Source organism: Ixodes scapularis, unplaced genomic scaffold (assembly GCF_016920785.2).
Source record: "Ixodes scapularis isolate PalLabHiFi unplaced genomic scaffold, ASM1692078v2 PGA_scaffold4__175_contigs__length_147842914, whole genome shotgun sequence".
NCBI lineage: Eukaryota > Metazoa > Arthropoda > Arachnida > Ixodida > Ixodidae > Ixodes > Ixodes scapularis.
The window spans coordinates 49,706,510-49,730,161 of NW_024609879.1; the positions used below are offsets into that span (position 1 = coordinate 49,706,510).

General features: G+C 44.1%; 1 protein-coding gene across 1 annotated transcript in view; it reads left to right on the forward strand.

Annotated features, from left to right (window-relative positions):
• Positions 1 to 21,422, forward strand: part of LOC115312263 — a 55,196-nt gene extending 33,774 nt beyond the window's left edge. Inside the window, exons 7-11 of the mRNA XM_029971151.2 lie at positions 950 to 1,058; positions 5,300 to 5,449; positions 9,242 to 9,398; positions 18,136 to 18,252; positions 21,363 to 21,422. Of these exons, the coding sequence (XP_029827011.2) occupies positions 950 to 1,058; positions 5,300 to 5,449; positions 9,242 to 9,398; positions 18,136 to 18,252; positions 21,363 to 21,422 (593 nt within the window). The remainder of the gene's footprint in view (positions 1 to 949; positions 1,059 to 5,299; positions 5,450 to 9,241; positions 9,399 to 18,135; positions 18,253 to 21,362) is intronic.
• Positions 21,423 to 23,652: the final 2,230 nt, after the last annotated feature.

The following is a 23,652-nucleotide window of genomic DNA, read 5'->3' on the forward strand; positions in this document are numbered from 1 at the left end:
TAGGTTAAAAAAGAAAACGGTTTGATCAAACCAGTAAGAAGTTCGATCAATCCTGTGAGCAGTTTGACTAAACCGGTTAGCAGTTTTTTTTTACCGGTAAGCGAAAGTACGATCCGATTACGTGTATGGTTTAACGGGTTCCAATATAAATAAATTCTAATCGCAAACGTTTTTTTTTTCTTTCTCAGTAGTCTATGCATATGTCGTAAACAAAAATGTTCCCTCAAAAGTGCTAAGTATACTTTTGTAATAATACTGCTCATGTATTAGATCAGTGTGCGGTATTATTTTGGCGTAAAGTTCAGACTGCTATTATTTGTGAAATACAATAGCGGACAAATGCACTTCACGAATCTTCTGGCGGACTTCTTATTTTGACTAAGTTCTGAATTACATTTCAGCTTATTAGCGACTCACTTTCGCTAGTGGCACGTTGAATCATCTGCTTGAGCTCAGAAATCGTTTTATATTTGTTGGCATATAGACAAGAGTATTGACAAGCCACTAATAAAAAAGTCAGAGTGGTATCTCCTGTGACTTCGGTGATTCATTTCGGTCACCATTGCGTAATTCTCTAGATTTAGATTTTCTTGATTTTTTTCGCAACAACTAACTCGTCTTGAGAGCCGTTCAAGAAAGTCATGAGGGACGTGTTTTTTTTTTTTGTAATACTATGTTTCGACAATTAATCACAATGTGCTTGTGTGCGTGTGTGTGTGTGTGTGTATTTGTGTGTGTATGAGTGTCTGTGTGTTTCTGTGTGTCTCTGCGTGTGTTTGACGAATCATTTACACTGAATTTATAATATCAGCGCTTTTTTGATAAATGATGTATATTATGACAAATATACTTATTCGACTCAGATTGTGTATAATACTATTCATACTACAATATATTATTGAAAAATGCCATAAAGTTTGTCACCAACTTATACCGCAATATATTGCAGCTGCATCTTATTTCCACGGACCATGTAGAGGGCTGCGAACTGCATTGTCAACAGACGATGGGCGATCGTTTACTGGAGTTTCTGGTATGGTACAGCAAATGGCGCGACTGTAAGTGCTGCATATATTAACCTCTGTATCTCTAAGTTAGCCCTGCACGCTGCACTTTTTATGTCCTTGCTTCCCAATAAGTTCTTGGGTCTAGACGTTCCGTCAAATACTAGGTAGGTGTAATAGGTCTTAATGGAACTTTAAAAGAACCGACCATTTTGTAAACGTTTAGCGAAATATTTCTCCGCTGTACTTAGCGAGAAAAGAGGAGGTAACATCAGGTCATATAACACCGTGATGTCACGTGACACTGTGACTTCGCATGACAGCATACTTTTTCGCGGTATAGTTCAATTTCCGCGCCAAATTTAACTGTGAACTTGATGTCGTGGTTTTGTGGGGTCACGTGACCATAACTCTGCACCACATAACAGAAACGGGACCCGCGAGGGCATTGCACGGGCAACCCATGATGACACGATGCCCTCGGTGGACCCGCCCCTGTGCTAAATCTGCCCCCGCATAGCTGGGCTAGGATCCACGAGAACTTTACTGGCGCAGCCCATGGTGGGCATGCCGAAGCGTAGCTGAAGTGGGACCTACGGGGGTACTGCGTTAGCAGCGAAAGTGGGCGGGCCCTCGCTTCGCATATATCTATGCTTACTTGGCTTTCGAGTAACCGAGGTAGAACAAACGGGGATATTGCATGGGCAGCCCAAATTTTGAATACGCACGTCGCACCGACATTTTGTGTGCGCTGCCCCAGCACGTTTTGCCCATTGGGGGATACATAGGCCTTACTTGATGCGCTACTTGGGTTATGAAAATGGTTCATTGTAAACGCTTTCCGCCACCCTTCCCACTTTTTAAGGTTATGAAAGCATTGTCGCTGAACCCTGGATAGTTTGTGGCGACCTCCTAAAAACCCAACCCTCCCCCTTACTGCCGTCTAATCCGTCCGGCCTTAAGAACGCGCATCGGGTAAGGTTTTAAACATGGTGATTATTCAGCACAATTCACTTGATACTCTTTCCAGTTTAGAATTTTGATTTCTAGAGTGTATGACATACAAATCCAGTGGCGTAATGCTACTCATCCCTTGTTTGCGTAGCCTCAAGCTCAGTGACTCCATCTCTGAGTTGCCCGTTCACATTCCAGCCTGAGCAGATTTTCGATTTTCTTACGCATCATTTTGTGTTTCCCAGGAGTCAATTAATTTTGAAAGCGCCACCAGTCACCATTCTCAAAGACAACGCATAGGTTTATGTCCGCTGTACTGTGAAATCTGCATTCTGGTCTTGAATCGCAAGTGTTTAAGGGAAACAAAAGTTTCGTTGACACTGTGATGCTTGGTCAAAATGCATTTCGTAGGCGCGAACAATTGCGACGTCTCTCCGAGAACATATTTCTTTTTACTAAATGTAATGCATTAGATCACTGACTTCATTTTGTTCGCTGAAAGCATACTGTATCTAAAGGGGACTCATCCAGGTGGCTCTAATAAGAAAAAACCTAACTCCCAAGCCCTATTCCTATTAAAGTCACCATACAGTATTTTAAAGATGGTTGAGCGTGTTGGTTTCTAATTTATGATACTGAAAGAGGGGCATAGAACACCAACAGGCTACACTGGCTCTACTTATCCCCCCCCCCCCCCCCCCCACAGCCCCCTCCCCCTTCGCTTAGCTGGGAAAAATTTCGATAAAATCACATTCCCGGGGTTGTTCCAGACCTCATCGGAACCGCGAAAGGTTCGGCAAACTATGCTATCATCCCCATCAGGGATGCCAGCTCCGATTAGATAATGAAGACCATCGATTTTTATTAAAAAAAAAAAAAACTAATGTAAACAATATTCACCCCTGTACCCGGAGTTTAATAAATATCCCCTTAAAAATATTTTCTTTCGCGAAAGTGAATATTAAAGTTTACTCTTACACATCCTAATCACTCGCTGTCCGCTCTCCTGGCAACTGCGAGCAGGTGCGGCGCTGGAATCGCTCGTGACTTGAAGCGTTGTATCGGAAAATAGACGCTCCCACCTCCAAGGAGTAGTGCGTGTTTATAGAGAGCGTCTGTGGTTTGGCAAATTTTGTCTGGTTTAAGCTATTTTCTGCACGCGATAGAGGATGGGGAAATTGGCGATATGCTGTGGGGTGCAATAACACCAGGGTGAGACACACCAGAGTGACGTCTCGTCCGTTTCCGACCGAAAAATCTCTTTGCGGAAGAGGGTTCAAGATATCAGACGCAAACCCTAGATCCAAGCCTTGCCGTTATGCTCTAAAACAGCTTGCTCCATGCAAGGAAACAAAACCGTTTACATCATTCTTCTTCTGTGGCGGCATCTGGGCTCACAAGTTTGCGGATTGCGAATGCAGATGCCGAGGGTGGTCCCTCAGAGACGATGCCGGCGGTTCAGATACGAACGATACATACGAACAGATACATACATATAATCAATTACTCCCTGCGGACGGTCGCTTTACTAAACCAACAGTACCTAAAATAATCAAAGCCACGTGCACTAAATTTTTCGCGTCATTACGGTGAAGTGGAGCGAAAACACAGATTGGGATACGAGTGCGACGTCAGTGCCCGGCTGGGCCTCGTGTCCAATCAAGGCGTCGAAGCACGCTCGGCATCGAGCTCGGGTTCAATAGACTGTGTCCAGAAATTACTCACCGTGTGAATTGCATTCTGAGAACCTTTGGGCCAAGAGCGGAGCTCGTATGTATATTGCTGTTCACTGATTTCCACATTCAAAACGTGCCATTTCGCCGGGATAAGGCGCTTCCAGTTTTGGAATACGTCTATCGCTGAGCTGGCGCTATCCGACTCTGATGACGTTCCATGGGACGAAGATTGGGGCGTTCGGAGGCCTTCATTGCTCCAGAAAGGATTGGATAAACAGGCTCAAGCTGCCCACGTAGCGGATGTTTTTATAACGTTTGATGCCACAACAACACGGCGGATAAGCAAAGTGACAAGATAGTTTCCACCTGTTTTATAATAATTTACAATTATAATTTATATATTTGTTTTGAAAAAAATTATGTTCTGGTAGACTCGATTTATGGTGGTATATTAGAAAACGATTTTGGTACAAAACTTCCAAATCGACACCTTTAAGAAACACAAGGAGTAGACTATTATAATCCAGGATCTTCCTTGACGATTCACTCTTCGGCGATCACATCAATTAATTACGCAATATCGACAGCTGAGGAGCGATAACAAGACGCTCCGGATTCGCCAAGCCCGCGTTGCTTCAGCTGTCGGTAACTGTGATACGACTGAGCTTGCCGGAATGAAATATTCAATTTTATCTCCCATTCGGTAGCTTGACTCACAGTCACACAAACCTGCTAAAACACAATATACAACATTTTTCTTTTTAAGCTGTGTAAATAACTTTCGAATTATAGATGATCTGTAAACGATTCCCGACTCCCTGAAACTAAGTTATTATTTTTTTTTTCTTAGCCAATGTCTCTTTAAGATGTAAACGGCAGTGACCTGATTACTTATAAGAAAGCCAAAGAAGAGTCATGAAACCACAGACATGCTCGCAACACCAGGTCCATTCAGATGTAAATCAAATGCGCTTTGACAGTATTTCAGTTTTGCCCATTACGAATTAGAGACCGCAAGTTTCAATTGTATACCATATAGTTTTTTACGCCACTCTGAATTAGAAGGTCACATCTTTTTTTTTTATTGGGTGCCGTAAGAACGTCCTTGAATAAGAAACAAAAAATATCCTTTGAGCCCTTAGCATAACGCGTTGGCCTCACGAAGAACGCTTTCATCGCTCTTTATTAAACGGTAGAAAAAAACAATTTTAAGCTAAAACATCCACATTAACTTTATAGCTTTCCGAAGCCTAACCTGTTTTTGTATCACCACGTAAATTCATTAGTGGGAGAAGGGCGCTCATATGCCCAAACGTATTCCTGAAGATTCCCGGTCGCCATTTATTAGTTTGTAGGCGGAATCTGACTGTAGCAGAAGTGTACAAAAAGGCACACCTACGAACTGTTGTCACTTGCCCACTGCTACGGAAAAACCTACTTTCACATTTACGGCTCGAGTGGTAGATGATTCTTCAGACTGCCCCGGCAAGGTTCACACTTACCCGTTACAAAAAAAAGGACCCTTCGTACGCGCAATATTTATTAGCCTCTGCGGAATTGCGTTATTCTTAGAGATTTCCGATCTGCACACCGTTGCGATGCATGCATTCTGAGGGTCGCAACTGCGCACTTTTTTCGGCCAACTTTTTTTTTTTTTTTTTGCAGGTTTGGAATAAAGTGGGACGATTTGAGGTCACCAGCCAAGCCATGCTCAGCTGACACCGGTTACGTCATGAGTAAAAACGGCGAGTTTACTAACCTGTCGAATTTCTCCTGCTGCTCTTCTGAAGATTGGAAACTCCACCACCTTTTCCTGTTGAGTAAAAGTTCCCTATTGCGACCAGTTTACAACCGATATATTTCTAAAAAGATTTTAAAGCCCTGATACGAAAACAAATCAAAAATATATGTTTGAGATTACAAAACTGTCGTTATTTGTTAAAGTAAGCGAAACATCGGGGGGGAGGGGGGATCTATCACTATCACGCAAGAAAAAGTAAAGCTGGCACTAAAAAAAAGCTCTGCACAAAGGAGCAACTCTGGGGGCCAGTTAAAAGGCGAAGCGTGGCACTGCAGGTGCGAAAACATCGGCCAACCAACACAGAAGGTTTCTGGGCCAGTGTTATCTTCGCAGTATGGGGGAAGTTAGCAGATACCAGCCAACCGCAAAGGGCACTTTTAAATTACAACTTGTCAGCTTCAGGCTTTCCCCGGTAATACATGACATTGCACAAAGGCTCTTTCTATGCTTGCTCTTTGAGAGCAGCGGTACTCAATATAGCAAAAGCAATTGCAAACAATAATTGCCTGCTGAGTGTCTTCCAGATTGTAAGGTGCGAACGACCCGGCCACTCTCGCTCTTGGTGTACTCACGATATCGCAGCGCCGCGCCGTGTTTACCAATTTAGCGCTCAGGCCGTCGATCACTTGAACAAGGCTTTTAGCGGCAGCTGTGCATAAGTGCGCATATGTTTTCTCGGTGTACAAATTCCTGGCCTTCCCCCAAAAATCTAAACTAAATATGACCTTTCTCTGTAGTTCTTGAGGCAATAGTATTTTTTGGATGTCACCTATCTAGTCAAAAGTACCTTACGATTAGAACTTGTAAAAATACTGAAGAGTTGCATTTTTGTTTTTATTCTGTTAGGACATTCAAACCCACCTGTCGTGAAATGTCGTTGCAAAACACTAGATTACGTTCTTTTTTTGAAAGGCTATGTAACATGATAAGTTTATCTGAAAACAGCTCTGTAGCTCATTACTGAGCCCACAAAGCGCGCATGAGGCACTTCAAACTATGCTTGTCAAAGTAAAGTTTAACTCATAACGCGAACTTAGCTATTCTTGCTCAAAATATGGAAATGTGTTTATTTATGTAGACTGCGCAATAAACGAAATATACAATGCAAACGAGAATGTCATTAAATCAATATGAGCATAAATATCGATCGTATCAAATGGTTGGATTAACAAACAATGCATTTCAAGAAGGAGCTAGCTAGCCAAGTAATGTTTAACCATTGAAGACAATTGGGCACCACTAAATTATTGCATTTTCACTGCATAAAAAGTTTGCGTTTTGAACAAGGTACACATTTTGTTTAGCATCTAAATGTACTGTTGATAGTGTCATTGTTGCAATTCACCGATGACAAGTAACCAAACATAACCACACTAGAAATACAGTTCGTTTTAAATGATTTTTCATTGTAGAATTATTTTTCACCTTATTTATCTTTATGTAAAAAAATTGCTTTCGTAAAACTACCTGAAAAACTAAGAGAAACTCAAAGTACCACGGACCGAGATTTACTCAGGACGCAAAAGGTTCCCCGCATTTTATGTCCGTACTTTGCTTATTTGCAATGCAGCGGTTGCCACACATAAAGGACGTAGCGAAGATAAGCTGTAAAGCTAGAGACTGCATACATCCTCAACTGCTACCGCATGGCACATGTTGGCTCAATGCCCTTAGCCGCGAAGAGAACTCGATTATCAATCAGCTTGATACGTAAATTTCTAAAACTGCATAAATATACATATATTAAGTCATAAATGTAAGTACAGTGAAACCCGTTTAGAACTAACCCAGTTAGAGCGAATTATTGTCGATATCAAACTCACGAAACATTTAAAGAAAAATGCATGTAAAATGTGCTTTTTATAACGAACAACATATTGGCTATATCGTACCTTTTCCCGCACAGAAGACTTCGAACGACGCGACAACAATTATCTTCTGCCTGTCCTCCCCCCCCCCCTCAATCAAAAAAAAAAAAAAATATAGGAAAGAAAGGAAATTCCAAAAGCTGAAGTGGCGAACAAAATTGAGCGAAGAAAAGCGATTCGAAGGGGAGAAAGCTAAAAAATACACTCCGTACGCACGCACATAAAAAAGGAGCTTTTCATCCCAAAACGGTTGCCCACAAAGAGTAGCGATTTAGAAGGAAAGAGAAGCTAAAAAAAAACTCTGCACACATGCAAAAAAAAAAAAAAAAAAAACCTTTCCAGCGCATTGTTACAAGGCGGAAGCGAAAAGATGAGAGAGAAAGAGCCGCTCTCGCCTTACAACAAACGCATCGTGGAAGTGCGTTGTAAATGTGTTTCTGCTATATCGAATTACTTCCTATATCGAACTGATCGTAGCGTTTCCTTGTGTTTATTATAAACGGCTTTGTCTTAACATTGAAATCAAGGTAGCTTTTTCTCAAATCACTAAATTAGATACAAGATTAGAATAAAACCTGTTCTTCAACGAAGAAATAAAATAAAATTCTAACATTGTCCTGCCCGAAGAATGTGCCTAAGTTGTGTGAGAGTTAAAAATTTTGACAGTTATTTTGATCAGGAAACCTCATTAATCACAAGAAAATCGTATTAACGATTTAAGCCGAAAGCCAAATAGGTTTATGTAAGTTCCTTTTTGGTACAGAGAAAAAAGATGTTGCGAAATAACTGCAAATATTTCTTTGCATCCTTAAAACTTGGCCAGCCATCAGGTGCTTGAATTGTTTGAAAAGTAAACCTCACAGCGTAAATTAAAGATAGGATTCAGCTCTGTGGGAAATTAAATATCTGCTAACTTATGTACAGTTTTCGGTATTGGGGCAGATTATATAGGTTTACATAAACTCCCTCGATGATGGAGTGTGCGTTAACATTCAGACAATTGCGTTATTTACAACAAACGTGAAAACGATGATGATTAGTATGTTCTCTACAAAGAAATTTCAAAAATTATCTTGTGGTCTAACCACTGGAAAATGCCGTCGTCAGATAGATATATTTTTCACAGATATGCGAATAAAAAATAGCATTATTTTTTTCAAGGAATCGAGACCACTAAAAGGATAAAGCAAAAAAAAACATTCCAGGTTAGATAATATTCGGTAAATTATGTACCGATTCAACTGAAATTTTTCGTTGAGCTGCAAAGGGAGCATTGTTCACACCAGACGGAGCTTGCCCCTGTCACCCTATAGCCTAAGACTCTGCGTATACGGTATTTGTGAGGCCTGTTCAAAGGCGCGCCTGCGAAGCTTGGGGTTTGTCTTGACAGTGCAAAAAATATCGATGAACTAAAGAAAATTCAAAGCTTCGAAGCGCGCCTTTTTTTCAATATCTATCGACATTTAGACAGCTCATGAAAAAAATTTAAAGTCCTGGAATGGGAGTCACTAAGATTCCTCGAAAAAACTGCCACTCAAGATTTTGCACCTCATGACCAATAATTCATTAAGCGTAGATCAATCACATTACCCCAAAAAGTCTCACGTGGTAATACATTTCTAATCAAAGCAGGCTTGTGGGGCGTATCTAAGCAAAAATGTAATCAAAATTCACTGTTTTCCATTAAGAAGAATACAATTAAACTGCGTGTCAAAAGATGCTGGTGATAGCCCTAACCCGGAGATATTTAAGGTGAAGTTGTGACAATTTCAGCAATAATTTTGAATACTCTGTTTGTGAAAGGGTGTGACTGTGTGTGTTTCATTGTTCTTTGTAGCCACTCTTCCTGGGGGGGGGGGGGGGGGGAGGGGGGGGGGGCAGGAACGCTGCTCTAGCATTATACTAAAATGAAGAAAGGAATTATCTTTTTTTTTTCAGATCAAAGAAAAAATTTTGCTTCAATCTCTCTCACGAGTCAATGAGATTTGAAAACGACAAACTTCCCGCAGATTTCTACAATGTTTCTGAATACTGCAAGATATTTTCTGGGCGCGAAGAAGCCAATGCATGCTCTACTATTGTCGACATTCCACAGGTGTGTTTGAAAGGGCCGTAAACATATACCTATGCAATGTAAATCCGCATAAAAATTCAAAAATCAAAAGTGTTTTGTATAAAATCGCCTTTCGCGTATTTATAATACCGACAATTAGCCGTATGAAGATTCGGTTCTCTGGTCATAAAAACGTCAACTGAAACAACCAAGAGGCGGCCGTAGCTAGCATGAGAATATGCTCGTGGACAAATATGAGACTCCACGATGGTTCTGCATGTAGTTTTCTGTGTCCAGAGATGCACTTCAAATTTGCTTTACCTCCGCGTTGTTTGGTACCGCCTGTACACGCTTAGCCTTGGCACAAATGGATCTGGGCGGGTTGTGTTTTTTTGCCATGGTCAGCAGAGTGAGACAACAGTGGATTTACACTTCCATCCGCATGTTTTTTTTTTTTTACTTTTAGGCGGCTATCTTTCTCGCAAAGGGAAAAGGCCAGTCCTGGCTCTCTAAGGTCGCTTTGGAATTAGTGCTTATATTGTTCAAGACTGTACATTCTAACAGAATACAGGTTATACAGCTGTCAAAAATACTAATGCACAACCCCGGATCCTCTGTGGTTAAAATAAAAAAAAAAGCCTACTAAAGCCGCTTTGTTTTTTTATGGTGAGCTTCCATGATGTAAAAGTATGTTTGATGAAATTTTAAGACGCGAATACAAAAGTTCTTCGCGGGGTGGTTTCAGTCCAGTCTCTCCCGAGCGCTCGATCGCGCTGTTACGCCGTCATCGACGCCTGCGGGGCAAGCCTTTTTTCTATTTTGTTTTGGGCACAAGTTTGCCTCATTTTACGTCTCAGTTGTGTTATCCTTTTGTCGTCCCCCCTTCCTTCGTGACATTTTGGTGGATGAGCGGTGCACAACGCATACGGTGAAACACTCCGAGTGGCCGCAGTGCTAGCCCGCTCAACAGCGGATGAAGACTCTTCGAGGAGGAAGCCGACGCACGAGCAAGCCGCCGCATGCAAGGCAAGCCCCCGGAGTTTAGTCTCCTGACAGCCAAGGGCAAGACCAAACCGTCGAAGAGAACGGCGATGAGCAACCAGCCGCCGCAGACCTCATTAATAACCGCTCCATCTGTCGTCCTTGTGCCAGTCGTCCAACGCAATCCGACTCAATGCTATGGTGAAGCCCACAAGGATGTGGAATTATGATTTCAGCATATTGAACGCACAGACCGTCATTACGAATGGACCACAGAGCAGCGCCTTCACAATCTATATTTCTAACTGGAGGAAACCGCGAGGCACTCTTTCGACCACCAGGAGGCTTCGCTTACGTCATGAGACGCCTGCGTCACCGAGCTGAAGCGGACCTTCATAAATCAGCACTGTAGGCAGCCGGCCGAATGACCTCTCGTTGGGTGCTCGAGTAGAAGCCGAACGGCTTCTACTCGAGCACCCAACGAAAGCGTAACCAGCTCTGTCGAAGATGTTCTGCGGCTGAGGACTTGGGCCGACCATCAAGCCACCGATGATGAAAAACTCAGGGTTGTTACGAGAGGCGTGAATAGTGAGGTCTTCGGCGGCCTTGTCTGCAATTCTTCAACGACAGCCGACGAGTTTGTGGCCGAAGCAACAAACATCGAGCGGATACTAACGGCTTGAGCTCACCACTCTCATTGGCTCAACAATATGTCAGCTCTAGAAACGGCACGCTCTTAGTTAAGCACCACCACCGACAAGATTCGCGAGATCAGCCACGTGGTTGTTCGCAAGGAACTCAAGAAACTGCTGGCTGTAGTTTCTCCGGCATCGCTGTCCATCGCCGAAGTTGTACAAGAAGAGCTTCATAAAGCTATCGAGCCACAGGCCTCTTTCAACTCTGCATCGCCCGAGAAATGGACGCCGATATACGACGCAATTCTCCGACGACCACCGCCTCTTGCTGGTCCGTATACGGCGCCACCACGACATGAACCTCCAGCGCCACCACGACATGAACCTTCGCATTGGATGACGGACGTTTGGAGGACGGCCGACCGACGGCCGCGTTATTACCACTGCGGGGAGGCCGACCTTATGTACCGCCCGTTGCCCCTACAGGCAAATATATGTAGGGCTTCGCGGCTTCCATTCAAATGACCCACGTTCACGCTACGGAGAGTGACGGCGGGAGACTGAAGAGCACCTCCGAAAACCTCAGTGTTCATCACCTGCACTTTGCTGCGGGTCCCGGTTGCAGTCAAGACGACGTCCAGTATCGCCGTGCACCGACCCCATCGCGATAGCCTGTCGCCCTTGTCGCGCCGGGAAAACTAAGTGCGGCTACCTATAGATGTGGAGTTGACGTAAACCGACAACGTAAAGAACCTTCAAAAACGCCGAGACTTCGCACTCGGCCGACGTCATGCATCAGGACGACGCGCCTGCAGCAGTCTCCAACACTCTCAAGGCGACCATCGACGGCCACGACGCGTCGGCATTCGTGGACACCGGGGAAGACCACTCCGTTTTGAGTGAGCGGCTTTCACACCGGCTTCAAGAAATGACGACGCCAGGGAATGGTCCGCAAATATGAACCGCCGGAGGTCAACTAATAACGACGTCTGGAATGTGCACTGCACGATTTCACATCAACCGTGAGACCTGCCCCGTGAAGCTCGTTATTCTGCAAGACTGTGCGTGGGACATTATCTTCGGAATATACTTTCTGAGTACGGCGCCGTAATCGAAATCGGAGCAAACCGTCTGACACTATAAAAACCTGTCTTGACCCTGGAGGAATCCGCAGCAACGTTTTTTCCGCGGTCCGTGTCCTCGCACATTACTTGAACTTACCACCGTGGTCGAGTGCTTTCGCACCCGTCGGGACCGATGAAGCTTCCTGCGGCGAAGTTCTGCTTGAGGGAAGCACCCAGTTGATTCTAGAAAGAGGGATCGCTGCCGTAAGTGGAGTAACAGAACTTCAAGATGAGTGCGCTATGGTCCTGGTTACGAATTTTTGAGAAGAGCCGCAAGATTTCCGAAAGGAATCGCCATAGGTTACATCGACGAACACCACAAGTCAGCCGTAATCGCTTCACTTTCAGAAGTGTCGAGTTCATCGCAGAACGAGAGAATGCCGCCCTCGAAACTTGACATCGACCCGAAGCTTCCAGCTACTGAACGAGGACGGCTGCTTGACCTTCTGGGCTAATTCGTCAAGTGCCTCGCCACATCAAGGCTGCGACGAACAACGGTAGCAAATTATCACCTCGTTACTGACGACGACCTGCTCCCTGTACACCAGTCGCTGTACAGAGTCTCCTTGAAAATGCAGGTGATTCACAATCAAGTCCAAGAAATGCTCGACGACGACACATTCAACCCTTAAGAAGTCCGTGGGGGTCCCCAGTCGTCCTCGAAAAGAAGAAGGACGCAACCCTGAAGTTCTGCGTGGACGATCGCAGACTGAACGCTCAGACTAAAAGAGCGTATATACACTCCCTCGCATCGGTGATGCGTTAGACCAACTACGCCATTCCCCATATTTTTCGTTGATGGATCTAGAGAGTGGCAACAGGCAGTTTGAAGTCGACGAACGCGACCGCGGGAAAACTGCCTTTGTCACACCCGACAGGCTTCACGAGTTCAAAGTGATGTTGTTCGGACGTTTTACATCAATAGTCACGTTCCAGTGCACAATGAACACCGTGCTTGCAGGTCTGAAATGGCAGAGCTGCCTCGTCTACTTTGGCGATGTCGTAGCATTTACACGGGATCTCAACGAACTTTTGAGACGACTTCGAGCCGTGCTTAAGCCATCGCGGCCGCCGGCCTGTCACTCAAGCGTACAAAGTGTCGGTTCTCCTATGGTGAACAAAAGTTCCTTGGTCACGTTGTGAGCAACGAAGGTGCTCGCCCTGACCCCGAGAAGACGCGCGCCGTTTCAGAATTTTAGCCGCCGTCCGACTAAAAGGCGATGCGACGATTTTTCGAATTTTGTGCATAGTATAGGCGGCTTGTTTGAGATTTTGCAAGTTTCATCGTGCCGCTAACACATCTCAAAAAAGACGCACCAAAGTTCGAGTGTCAAAAGACGAGCGACGGACCTTAGACGAGCTCAAGCGAAGACCCCAGATGCCTCCCATTCTCGGACATTTGGACCAATTTGCGGAGACCGAAATTCACACGGACGCAAATAATACGACACACAGAACGGTGCAGGTTCAACTGCAGGAGGGCACAGAACGAGTAATCGTCTACTCCAATCGGACACTTTCAAAGGCCGAGAGCAATTACTCGACGAGTGAAAAGGAATGCCTGGTGGTCCTCTGGGCGATAACCAAGATCAGCTCGTACCTGTACGGGAGCCCGTTCCGAGTTGTCCCAAATCATCATTCGCTCTCTTGGCTCGCCAACATTAAGGACCCGTCAGGACGCCTGACTCGCTGGAGGCTCTGATTGCAATATTTCGACATGACTGTTGTGTATGAGTCTGGCCACAAGCACAGTGACGCCGACTGTCTCTCGAGAGCCCCCGTCGAGTCAACTCCCGCTAGCACTGCCGACGACGACCACGAGGTTTTCAATGGTGCCGTAAACATGAGTGATATGGCCACACTCCAGCAGGGTGAGTCTCAACTCCGCGGGTTGACCGAGCACTTGGAGGGCCGAGAAGGCGCAGTCCCCGGCATCTTTTTAAGGATCCTTTCCACTTGTGCTGGGCTGGTACAGGGTTTACTCTAAAAACAGAACTTCGGCACCAGCAACTTAGCGCGGCTATTAATGATTGCCAGTGACCTTCGTGAAGACGGTTTCCTAGCCTGCTGTAACAATCGTACAGCTGGACACCTCGAAAAAAGCAGGACACTCGCCAGGATTCGCGAGAAGTACCACTAGACCAAGCTCTCGAAGGCTGTCTATTTCAACGTCGGATCGTGCCGTCAGTGTCAACGGCTCAGGAAACCGCCGACCAAGTCGGCGGGACTCCTGCAGTCAATTGCGCCTCCGACCAGGCCGTTCCAGCAGATCAGAATGTATTTGCTTAGACCATTCTATCCGTCGACGCAAGGCAACCGGTGAAACAATTGTGGCAACCGATTACTTCAAAACATACGGATAGGCGAAAGCCCTTCCGGCGGGAACTGCCTTAGAAGTCAACAAGGTTTTCATCAAGTGCATCGTCCTTCGGCACAGTGTCCCCGAGGTCCTGACGACTGACAGGAGATCATCATTCATAGCAAAGCTGACCCAAGAAATCCTTCGGCTTTGTCGTACCAGCCACCGTCGTACGACTCGTACCACCCGCAGACTAACGGGCTGACGGAGCGACTCAGCAAGAGAATGGCCGACATGATATTTATGTACGTCGACGTATTGCACAAGACGTGGGGAAAAGTATTGCTCTACGTTACGGCCTTCAACACGGCGGTTCGATAGACCACTGGAGTTACACCTTTCCAGCTGGTACATGGTCGGAAGATAACGACCACGCTCGACGCGATGCTGCCTCGCAATCCAGCTGACGACGGGAGCGACGACGCCCAGATGGTTGCCCAACCGGCCGAAGAAGTCCGCCAGCTCGCCCGACTCCTTATTCAAAGCGAGAAAGGCGTCGACTCTGGTCGCTACAACCTTCGTCGCCGCGACGTACACTTCAAGCTCGGGAAGAGAGTATGAGTGTGTACGCCCACCCGTTGCCGCGGCGTAGCGAGAACCTGTTGAGACGGTACTTTGGACCCTACAATGGACTTCGTCGACTAGAGGATGTCGTTGTAGATGTGGTACCTGAAAGAATGCAAGCATCATCACGACGCCGACTGCAACCCGATGTCGTTCACGTCGTTCAACTCAAGCTATTCTACATTCGACAGGGCTAAGGACTTTTTTGTGTTCCAGATGACCTCCAGTTTACCGTTCTTTTTTATTTGCCTTGTTTTATTTTGTGTTGCATCGAGGACTTGCGCTTATAAAAAGGGGGAGAAAGCCCACGCGCATCGCTGAGTGAGCGCGTCCGTGGCCGAATGGTTGCCGTGCTTGGCTTTTGCGCTGCGGCCGCAGGATTGATTCCTGGGAGCGGTCGCTTTTTTATGTATTCTTTCAATTTAGCGTTCTCATGACTTCGAGAACCTTCTTGTCCGATCGAGGTACGGATGTTTTACGGGCCGAACGTTCTACGCTGAATGTTCCCGATTTACACGTGGGTACAAAAAGTCCTTTCCGTGGTGGTCCGAGGTCAGTCTCGCCCCTGCGCTCGATCCTGCTGTCACGCCGTCACCAACGCCTGCGACGCAAGCATTTTTTATATTTTTTGGGCACACGTTAGCCCCATTAAACGTTTCAGTTTCCCTATTCTTCTATGTAGTCACCTCGTCGTTCGTGATAATATCGTCAAGTAGCACAACTCGCATACCTTCTCTACCTAAAATAAAGATTATTATTTCGATATTAACTGCATCGAATGATGAAATCCGACTGCACCTCTCGAACGAAGCCGGGTGGACAGAAATACACACACACACACAAACATATATATATATATATATATATATATATATATATATATATATATTTATGCGCGCGCAAAGCAGCGTTCGCTACGGAGCGTCAAAATGCCATACCCTGGGTGCGTTGAGTTGTTATACGGGAGGTTGGAATACACTTCCAATTTTTATATTGTCGCATTGCAGTACAAGATTTAGTGGTATACAAGGCGGAGGAGCCTCATGTTTCAGTTTATCTCATTTAAATGGCACTTGGCTGCGCTCATTGTTGTAGGTGTTAACGAAAAAAGTGAGGAAATACGTTATTTCTTACTTGCCAAATTAAAGGACGCAGTACCGTCTAACTTACGTCCAGATAAAAGGAACGTGTTACCGATAGCGATAAAAAGTAACGCACATTAATTCGCGTTACTTTTATTTATTAATTGAGAGTAAAAGCGTTTTTATTGTTTTTTTCTTTTTCCGACAGCGTTTTTTAGCATTAAGACAAAGGGCGTGGGCGTTGGGGTTCTTCTAAAGTGGCACTTTGTCTGTGGAGAAAAGACGCGAAATTTCGAAGGATTGTGGAATGAGTGCACAAATGACGACGAGCTAATGCACCAATCATGCAGCGTCGAAAGCGCAAGTCACTGGACCTTTTTTGTTTTATGACCGGCTCGGGAATGATAGATCATGTTCAGAAACATCACGAACAACATGATGGAGCCTGATTGGCCCGTCATTTTATAGCGTCGAATCCCTCTGGACTGAAGGGAAAACGTAGTATAGAAACGCGAAAAAAAAAAATTTAAGTGCACTTGTTTCTAGGTTTTGTGAAGAATATGTTACGAGTAGCGTAACTAAGTAAAGAAAAAAACAGTGAGTGCGAAGGCGAGCTTGTGGATGTTGTTCATGATGTAGAATACCCGAGACTGTGGTAAAAGCTGGGAGACTTGGTGGAAGAAAAAAGACAGGGGAAAAGAACATTTCAAACTCAGCTACTGCGTTTATTTCCTCAAAGCGTTATATATCCACAACCTAATCTCCGACCACCGACGCCACAAAGTCAACCTTTGTTATACAATCCTACCCCCACTGGTCTTCACCTCAACCGTAAACGGTAAACTCAATCCCAAAGAGAAAACTTGGGACCTTGAACAAAACAAAGACAACAAAACAAGCACACCGACCCACTTTCTTTCCATCCGGATCTGAAAGGGCTGCGCTTTATCTAAACGAGAACTGATATGTCCTCCACTGAACCCCTGCCCGTGAAATGCCTCATTGCACGTCCACTTACAAAAAAAAAGTAACGGGTAACTAAGTTACCCGTTACCTGAAATAAGTAACATAAGTACGTTACGCGTTACAGTTTTCAAAATTTAACGAGTACGGTACTCCGTTACCGAGAAAGGTAACGTGTTCCCGCTAACGTCGTTACTTGTAACGCGCTACCGCCAATACTGGCTGTGTCAGGTCATTTTGTCGCCCATTCTACATTTACAAAAACGTAAAATTTCTATGGTAATTCTCCAGCGATTTGCACTATTTTTGGAGGAAAAGTTATTTGTATTTATTTAGGCGATATATAGGGGCTACCAGGTAACAGGCAACGACGTAAAAAGTTAATTCTTGCTTGTTTTACAGCGCTGGGTGCTCTAGGCTAGTGCATCTTTGTCGTGTTTGTTACACTCGTCGCTTTAGCTTCCTACTTGCCAGCGTTCAACACCTGATGTCTATAGAAAATCTTCAAGCTAGAGTTTGGACAGTAGATAGCCAAGCTTTTATAAGTACATATTCGGTAACCACCAGCAGCCTCATAGTGAATGCTTCTGCTCTTGTCAAAAGACGGTTATTTGTTGCGCATGGGCAAATTATTACTTATAGGAGATGCAATTAAAAAAAAACTGGACACCTTTATCCTATTCATGGTCAGAACCACTAGAGGAAACAGCTACCAATCATCATTGTAGTTGTGTGAGAGTTTTTGGCAGCGTTCCTCTGAGTTCCATTGGTCTTTTTCATTCTTCATGTTAAACGGCAGGGATTTCAGCTTCAGCGGAACATCTTAAAATGTTTGCTAAAAAAAAAACAAAAAAAAACAACATTACACCAGAGAATATTTTTTATTACTATCTGCTTTCGTTTTTTTTTTTCTAACAATAGACAGATTTCCCGCTGCTTGTATTCTCAGATGTATTCAGTGTTTTCCTGTAACGTAAACATGTGCTTCCTTGAAAACTAAAAAGGAGACCTCACAGAATCAGTCAGTATATTTTAAGTAATTTTTGAAAAAACTTATTCATTTCATTGCAGTTACGGTCGGACCTTGGGAATAGCGCAGACGACGCCGAGTGCAAGCGTCAATGCTGCATTAACCAAACGCATTTAACTATTAACTCGCCCGATGGAATGAAATGCGGCGACGAAAAGGTATTGTAATGAGAGGCAGTTGCCCCACACTCATAAACTTTCTAAACCGCCATCAGTGTTTGGAGTTAAAGGAAATATCCCAAATTAGAGCTCTGAATTAAGAATATTTTCAGTTACAAGGGTATTTCGGTAATTAAAAAAAAATGTTTTTTGTTTTTATATTTGCAACTGGTAAATTCACTTAAAGTCCCACATAAATGATATCGTAGTGTATTCTTAAACAATCCTAAATATTCTTAGGTAAGTCATTGAAGGGAACGACTTTCAGACGAAACATCATTTGAAACTTCGCTTCGCGTTTTACGTCACAAAAACCGCAGCCTAACAACCAGAGTTTGAACTTTTTTGCAACTGCGTCTATATACAAGTAGCCTGTGTGCTCCTCAATGGCAGATAATAATTATAAATGAAATGCACGCTGCCTTTGATAGTGGAAAACGATATATTGAAAAAATATTTAGTACATGCATAAGCATGTTAATTTTATTTTAGCAAGTGTGAATACATTTTGTATGTAATCTTAAGTAACTTGTAACTGATATCGGCAAGCTGAACAATATTTTAAAACAATGGAGGGATTTTTACGGAGCCCTCTGCCCCCTGAAAGTTTTTTACCCGTCTAGCTGTTCGTGGATTTCCCCGTTAAATTTAGCGACCAAATATAATAGATTATAAATTATAGAATGTTAAAGTTACGTCACACGTCACGGGGTCGTGCGGGAAACGATTGTCTCCTAAATACAAAAGGAAGTTGGTTCATATACACCAATTTAAGACCCGGGACACCCCAACTTGAAATCGTGACGTGACATTACGTAATAACGTCGCCTGGCACGTCATGCCAAGCGGCGGCTTGTGACATCATGTCGCCTGATGTCTTGCGAATTTAGGTGTTCCATAGATCTATGGCACTCCTTGGATATTGTGTTCTATGGACATAAAACTTATTTGCTAAAGTTGGCTGGAAACACAATTTTCTTTATTGAATAACAAGATCACTACATGGCATGACAAAATAATTTGAGTGAGAAGTATTCAGAGAGACGTGCCAGTTTCAAAGGTGAAATGAAGCCTTTAATCGTGGTGTTTCTTATGTGTCTACCTGACCTTGTCCTGTGTGTTCTCTCCTTCTTGTCAGTGCGTTATTCGCGCTGTTTATCAAAATGGATTCATACCTGACAATACTACACGCAATAGAGCTTTTTGGACTAGCTGGACTCTTCAGAACGTAGGCGTCATCTACGCAAGTCCGCGCCAATCATCCGACGCAACCATACTAACATGAGGGGTTGCATTATAGGGAAGGGCTAAACACTCCCCACCGTTACAAAAAAAGCACAACACACAAGTGCATACATAGACAGCAATTTAGTGTAGCGCCACCGGCGAAGATATATGCGGTAAATCGGTCGACGTCCCTTATGTTACGTTATCCAACGTCAAATCCATGATAACTGAAATCACTTCACCACATGACTTGACCACGTGACGTTGTAGTTCCACACCCTTGCGTCTCGTGGTCACAATAAGTGATGTCGCGTCATTTGACGTAGTTATGTGTCCATGCGCTTCAAGGAGGCACCTACCACGTGATCGATATTTATGGACATTTACCATCTCAGAAACGCGTTATAGGTATGATGTTGGTGCCTAGAACGCATCTCTGACTGGTGTGTTGCCCCACGCCCTAAACAGTTGTCCCTCGATTTCTGCTTGATGACCTCAAAGGAGCGTCGTGATGTCGCCGGCTGCGGTCCTGGCGGTGTAACCGCAATGGCAATAACTGCAGCAGACGCCTGTTCTGCTGAAAGTAACTCTACAGCTCGAGTCTACGGAAGCTTGGGAAGCAAACAGTTTTGACGCCGGGAGGAGAACGACACTCGCGCGCTCTCGTGCTTTTTCGCAGATGTTCTATCAACAACCGCCATGATCGCGATTTCTGAAAGCATAAAACTCCGGCTTTTCTGGCATCATTCGTTGCAACAATGGGGCCACTTTTGATGCGCGGGCGGAATAGGACCAAGAACAGATATCAGTCGTAGACACGTTCCAGGAAATGTAGAATAATGATTTTGTCAGGTACGAACAAAGTACTACGCAGTTTGTTTTTGTCGTGCGCATTCGGCTTCCAGCGAACACAAGTGGTTTGCCAGGGGTCGGCTGGAATGAGTTCCAATCATTGTATCTCGTTGCTTTAGCATTGCTTTATCATTGTTCGTTGCTTTAGCATTGAACAAAGTTCCTACTTGATACACGCTTGACTCAACGACAAAAGAGCGACCTAGCCATAAAAGAAGGCTCTTTGACATTGGAAAGGGGTTCATATAAAAAGCCAGATATAGTCTGATACATTTAGAGGAGAATTTAGTTACGTTACTTATGTGAACATCCCACCAGATGCCAGTGCAGTCTATTCACCATTAAGCAGGTAATATTGTTCAAATGTTTGTTGATTTAATGTTCAAACAACAACAAATAGGCATGATGTAACTAGATTCTGGAAACTAAATTTACATTGTTCATTGTGGAAACAAAAAAAATTGGATTATAAAATATTACCATTATCTTTACATATTTCAAAATGAAATCGCAAATAAGGCAACTTTAATATTGATATCTACTTGCGCCCACCAACTTTGAATACAGTTATAAAGGTAAAATGTGCCTATATATTACTTCAAATGTATTTTGGGTACTCAGTTTCTTTTGTTTTTGTTCTGCAAGCCGTTCTCCGTATTGAAAACATACTTGGTATTTTTCACCCCCGATGAAACAAGTTTGACGTAGAGAAAACAAAGAAATTTTATATATAACATTTTCTCTTTAGCTTTAAACATAGTGCATGTCACTACGTGATTATATCAATGACAAATGACAGGGAATAGCGGTCTCTTATTGGTTTCTGAAACATTTCGTTTATCACGGAGAGTACAGCGCTGTTTTATGACGAAATGGTATTTTTTAGCTATTATATTTGCTTACGAGAAGAAGAAATTGTGATTTTTTTTTTTTTCTTAAGGTAGGTGCCGACCTTTTTGAGGAGTAATTCTAGTTGATACGAATACTGGATTTAAGTTTCGATTGCTGACAAAATTTTTCCGTGTGAACAGGTTTGCATTCATGGATTTTGCGTCTCAAAAAAAGAAACAAAATCAGACGCACGCAATTGAATAATAGGGCAAGTGATGACCCACGGGAACTCTGAAAGATATTCAACCAAATAAATGTATTCATAACCGCACAGAACTATACATGTTGATTAAGAGACTTGAAAAATAAAAACAAAACTAATTATAACTACGTTGTCTCCAAGTGCCTCGTGCGATTGCCCGAAAGGTTATAATTTTATATTTATGAACTGAACTATAATAAAGCAATTTGGCTCTTCCCAAAGGAGACAAACGCGCTCAGAGTGATGTCGGGAGCGACTCCACGCCTCACAGCAGCGCAGGAAGTGCTCTTCCCTTGTACGTTAATCTGCTTCGTTGTGCGAATATAGAGCGCAAACTTGTTCCCTACATACATCAGAAGAAGTTTTTTTTGGGGGGAAATGTTTAATTTATAGTTGACGCTTGGGCGCGATCGTGGATGTACGAGAATTAAAACAAAGAAAATGATGAGAGACCAAATGAAGATCGACATCAATACAACTCTGTGCCTCTATCGTTCTTTGTGCGAGTGATATAAGCACATCGATGCGCTTATATTCACTTGGTGTCTCGTTCTTTGCAACTTTTTTTAAATTCTTAAGTGCCTAAAGGAGCGGTGCAACGATATTCAATTGGAATTTTTTCACTTGACACGAGCTTACTGGCACACCTGGGACTCAACGATACTCACAAGCAACGCCACTGGCCAAGAAACTCCTTTGTTGCGGTGTAATTTCAAGGACAAAAGCGATCATTTTCATTCAATCTCACCTTTGCAAACTTTGATGACGTAACGTGGGGATCGCAGTACACCCAAGTGACGATATTTGAATGCGGTTCATAGATTGAACCCGAGCATTGCGTGGGCACTCGACTTGGGCTCGTGGTAATTGCTAGCTCGAGAAGCATTCGGGTAGTGACCCGTGTCCAAACGCTGCAACGACGACAACAGCCGAGCCATAACAATGTCTGGAACTCAGCGCGTGTCCAGCGCTTTGCCAACTCCAGCGCGTGGCTATGATCAACATTGGCGGCATATAATCGGCTCCAGATCACATGGCCGCTTGTTCTGGCTGCGAGTTGAGGGGGTGAACGCTGCTCGTTTTTCTTTAATTTTTTTCTGGGACTTCTATTGGGTGGGGTGAAAAACTAACGCGTGTTTCATAGGTCATTAACGTTAGGGATCCGTTTTAAGCGGTATTTGCGCAAAGTACAAAAATTGTTGCATCGCTCCTTTAACCCCTGAAAGAATATCACATGTTCAACAGAAAATTATAACATGGGTTTAAAATTTTGGTAGTACTAGCCATATTTTTCCCCACACTAACTTATTTTTTGTTGACGTTCCTTGATTATGATAGTTGTGGGTTGAGTAGCAGATCACACTTCCCTGTTGAAAAAATTCCTTAAAGCGTTACACATTTTAAGGTATTTATGTTAAAATTGTATATGAAATCAAGATTACGTTGTTGCTGCTAGTTCCGTTCTGCATATTGCTATTCTAAATCAAAAGCCTGCCATAGTAATTTCAGACATAACGAAACGTGAGACACCGGAAAAAGGAAAGAGGACACACACACAAAAAATGCAAGACGCTGACCACTCCCTGTAACCCCGAATTAGAGCGCAGCTCCGATGTGTCCAACACAGACCCGTACCCACGTCGATGGCCACTTGGATAACGAGTACACCACGTTTTCATACGTGCCTCTGTGATTTATGAATGGTGATATCACTTGCCTGAACAACGGGTGACTGGCATCTCCCCTCCTCATCCTCCCTCCACGCATCCTTCTCCCTCCACCTCTCCCCTTCTCCTACCTCCTCATTATCCTCCCTCCTTCCTCCTCCTACCTCATTCTCCCTCCGCCTCCCTCCTCCCTCCTCCTCCCTCCATCCTCCTCTCTCCTCCTTCTTCCTCCTCCGCCTCCCCCTCTCTCCCCCCGCGCATTGCATCATAGGATGTTTCCCATAATGCAACGCGCGGGACCTTCATGACTTGACTCGTGACCCTCGTGACGTCACTTGTGACGTCATTATGGGACGTTTTTTTTAATAATGTACCGCGCGGTTACGCCGACGGCGACGGCGACGCCGCTCAAGCCGGAAACGGGCATGTAAGTGATGCGCTCTAAAAATGAAAGACGCTTACAATCTACTGTAATGCCGAATTAAGCGCCGTTCACACAAATGCAACCGAGTAAGACCGAGAGAGACCAGACCGGATTTTAAGCCTCTTGCGACGTCTAAG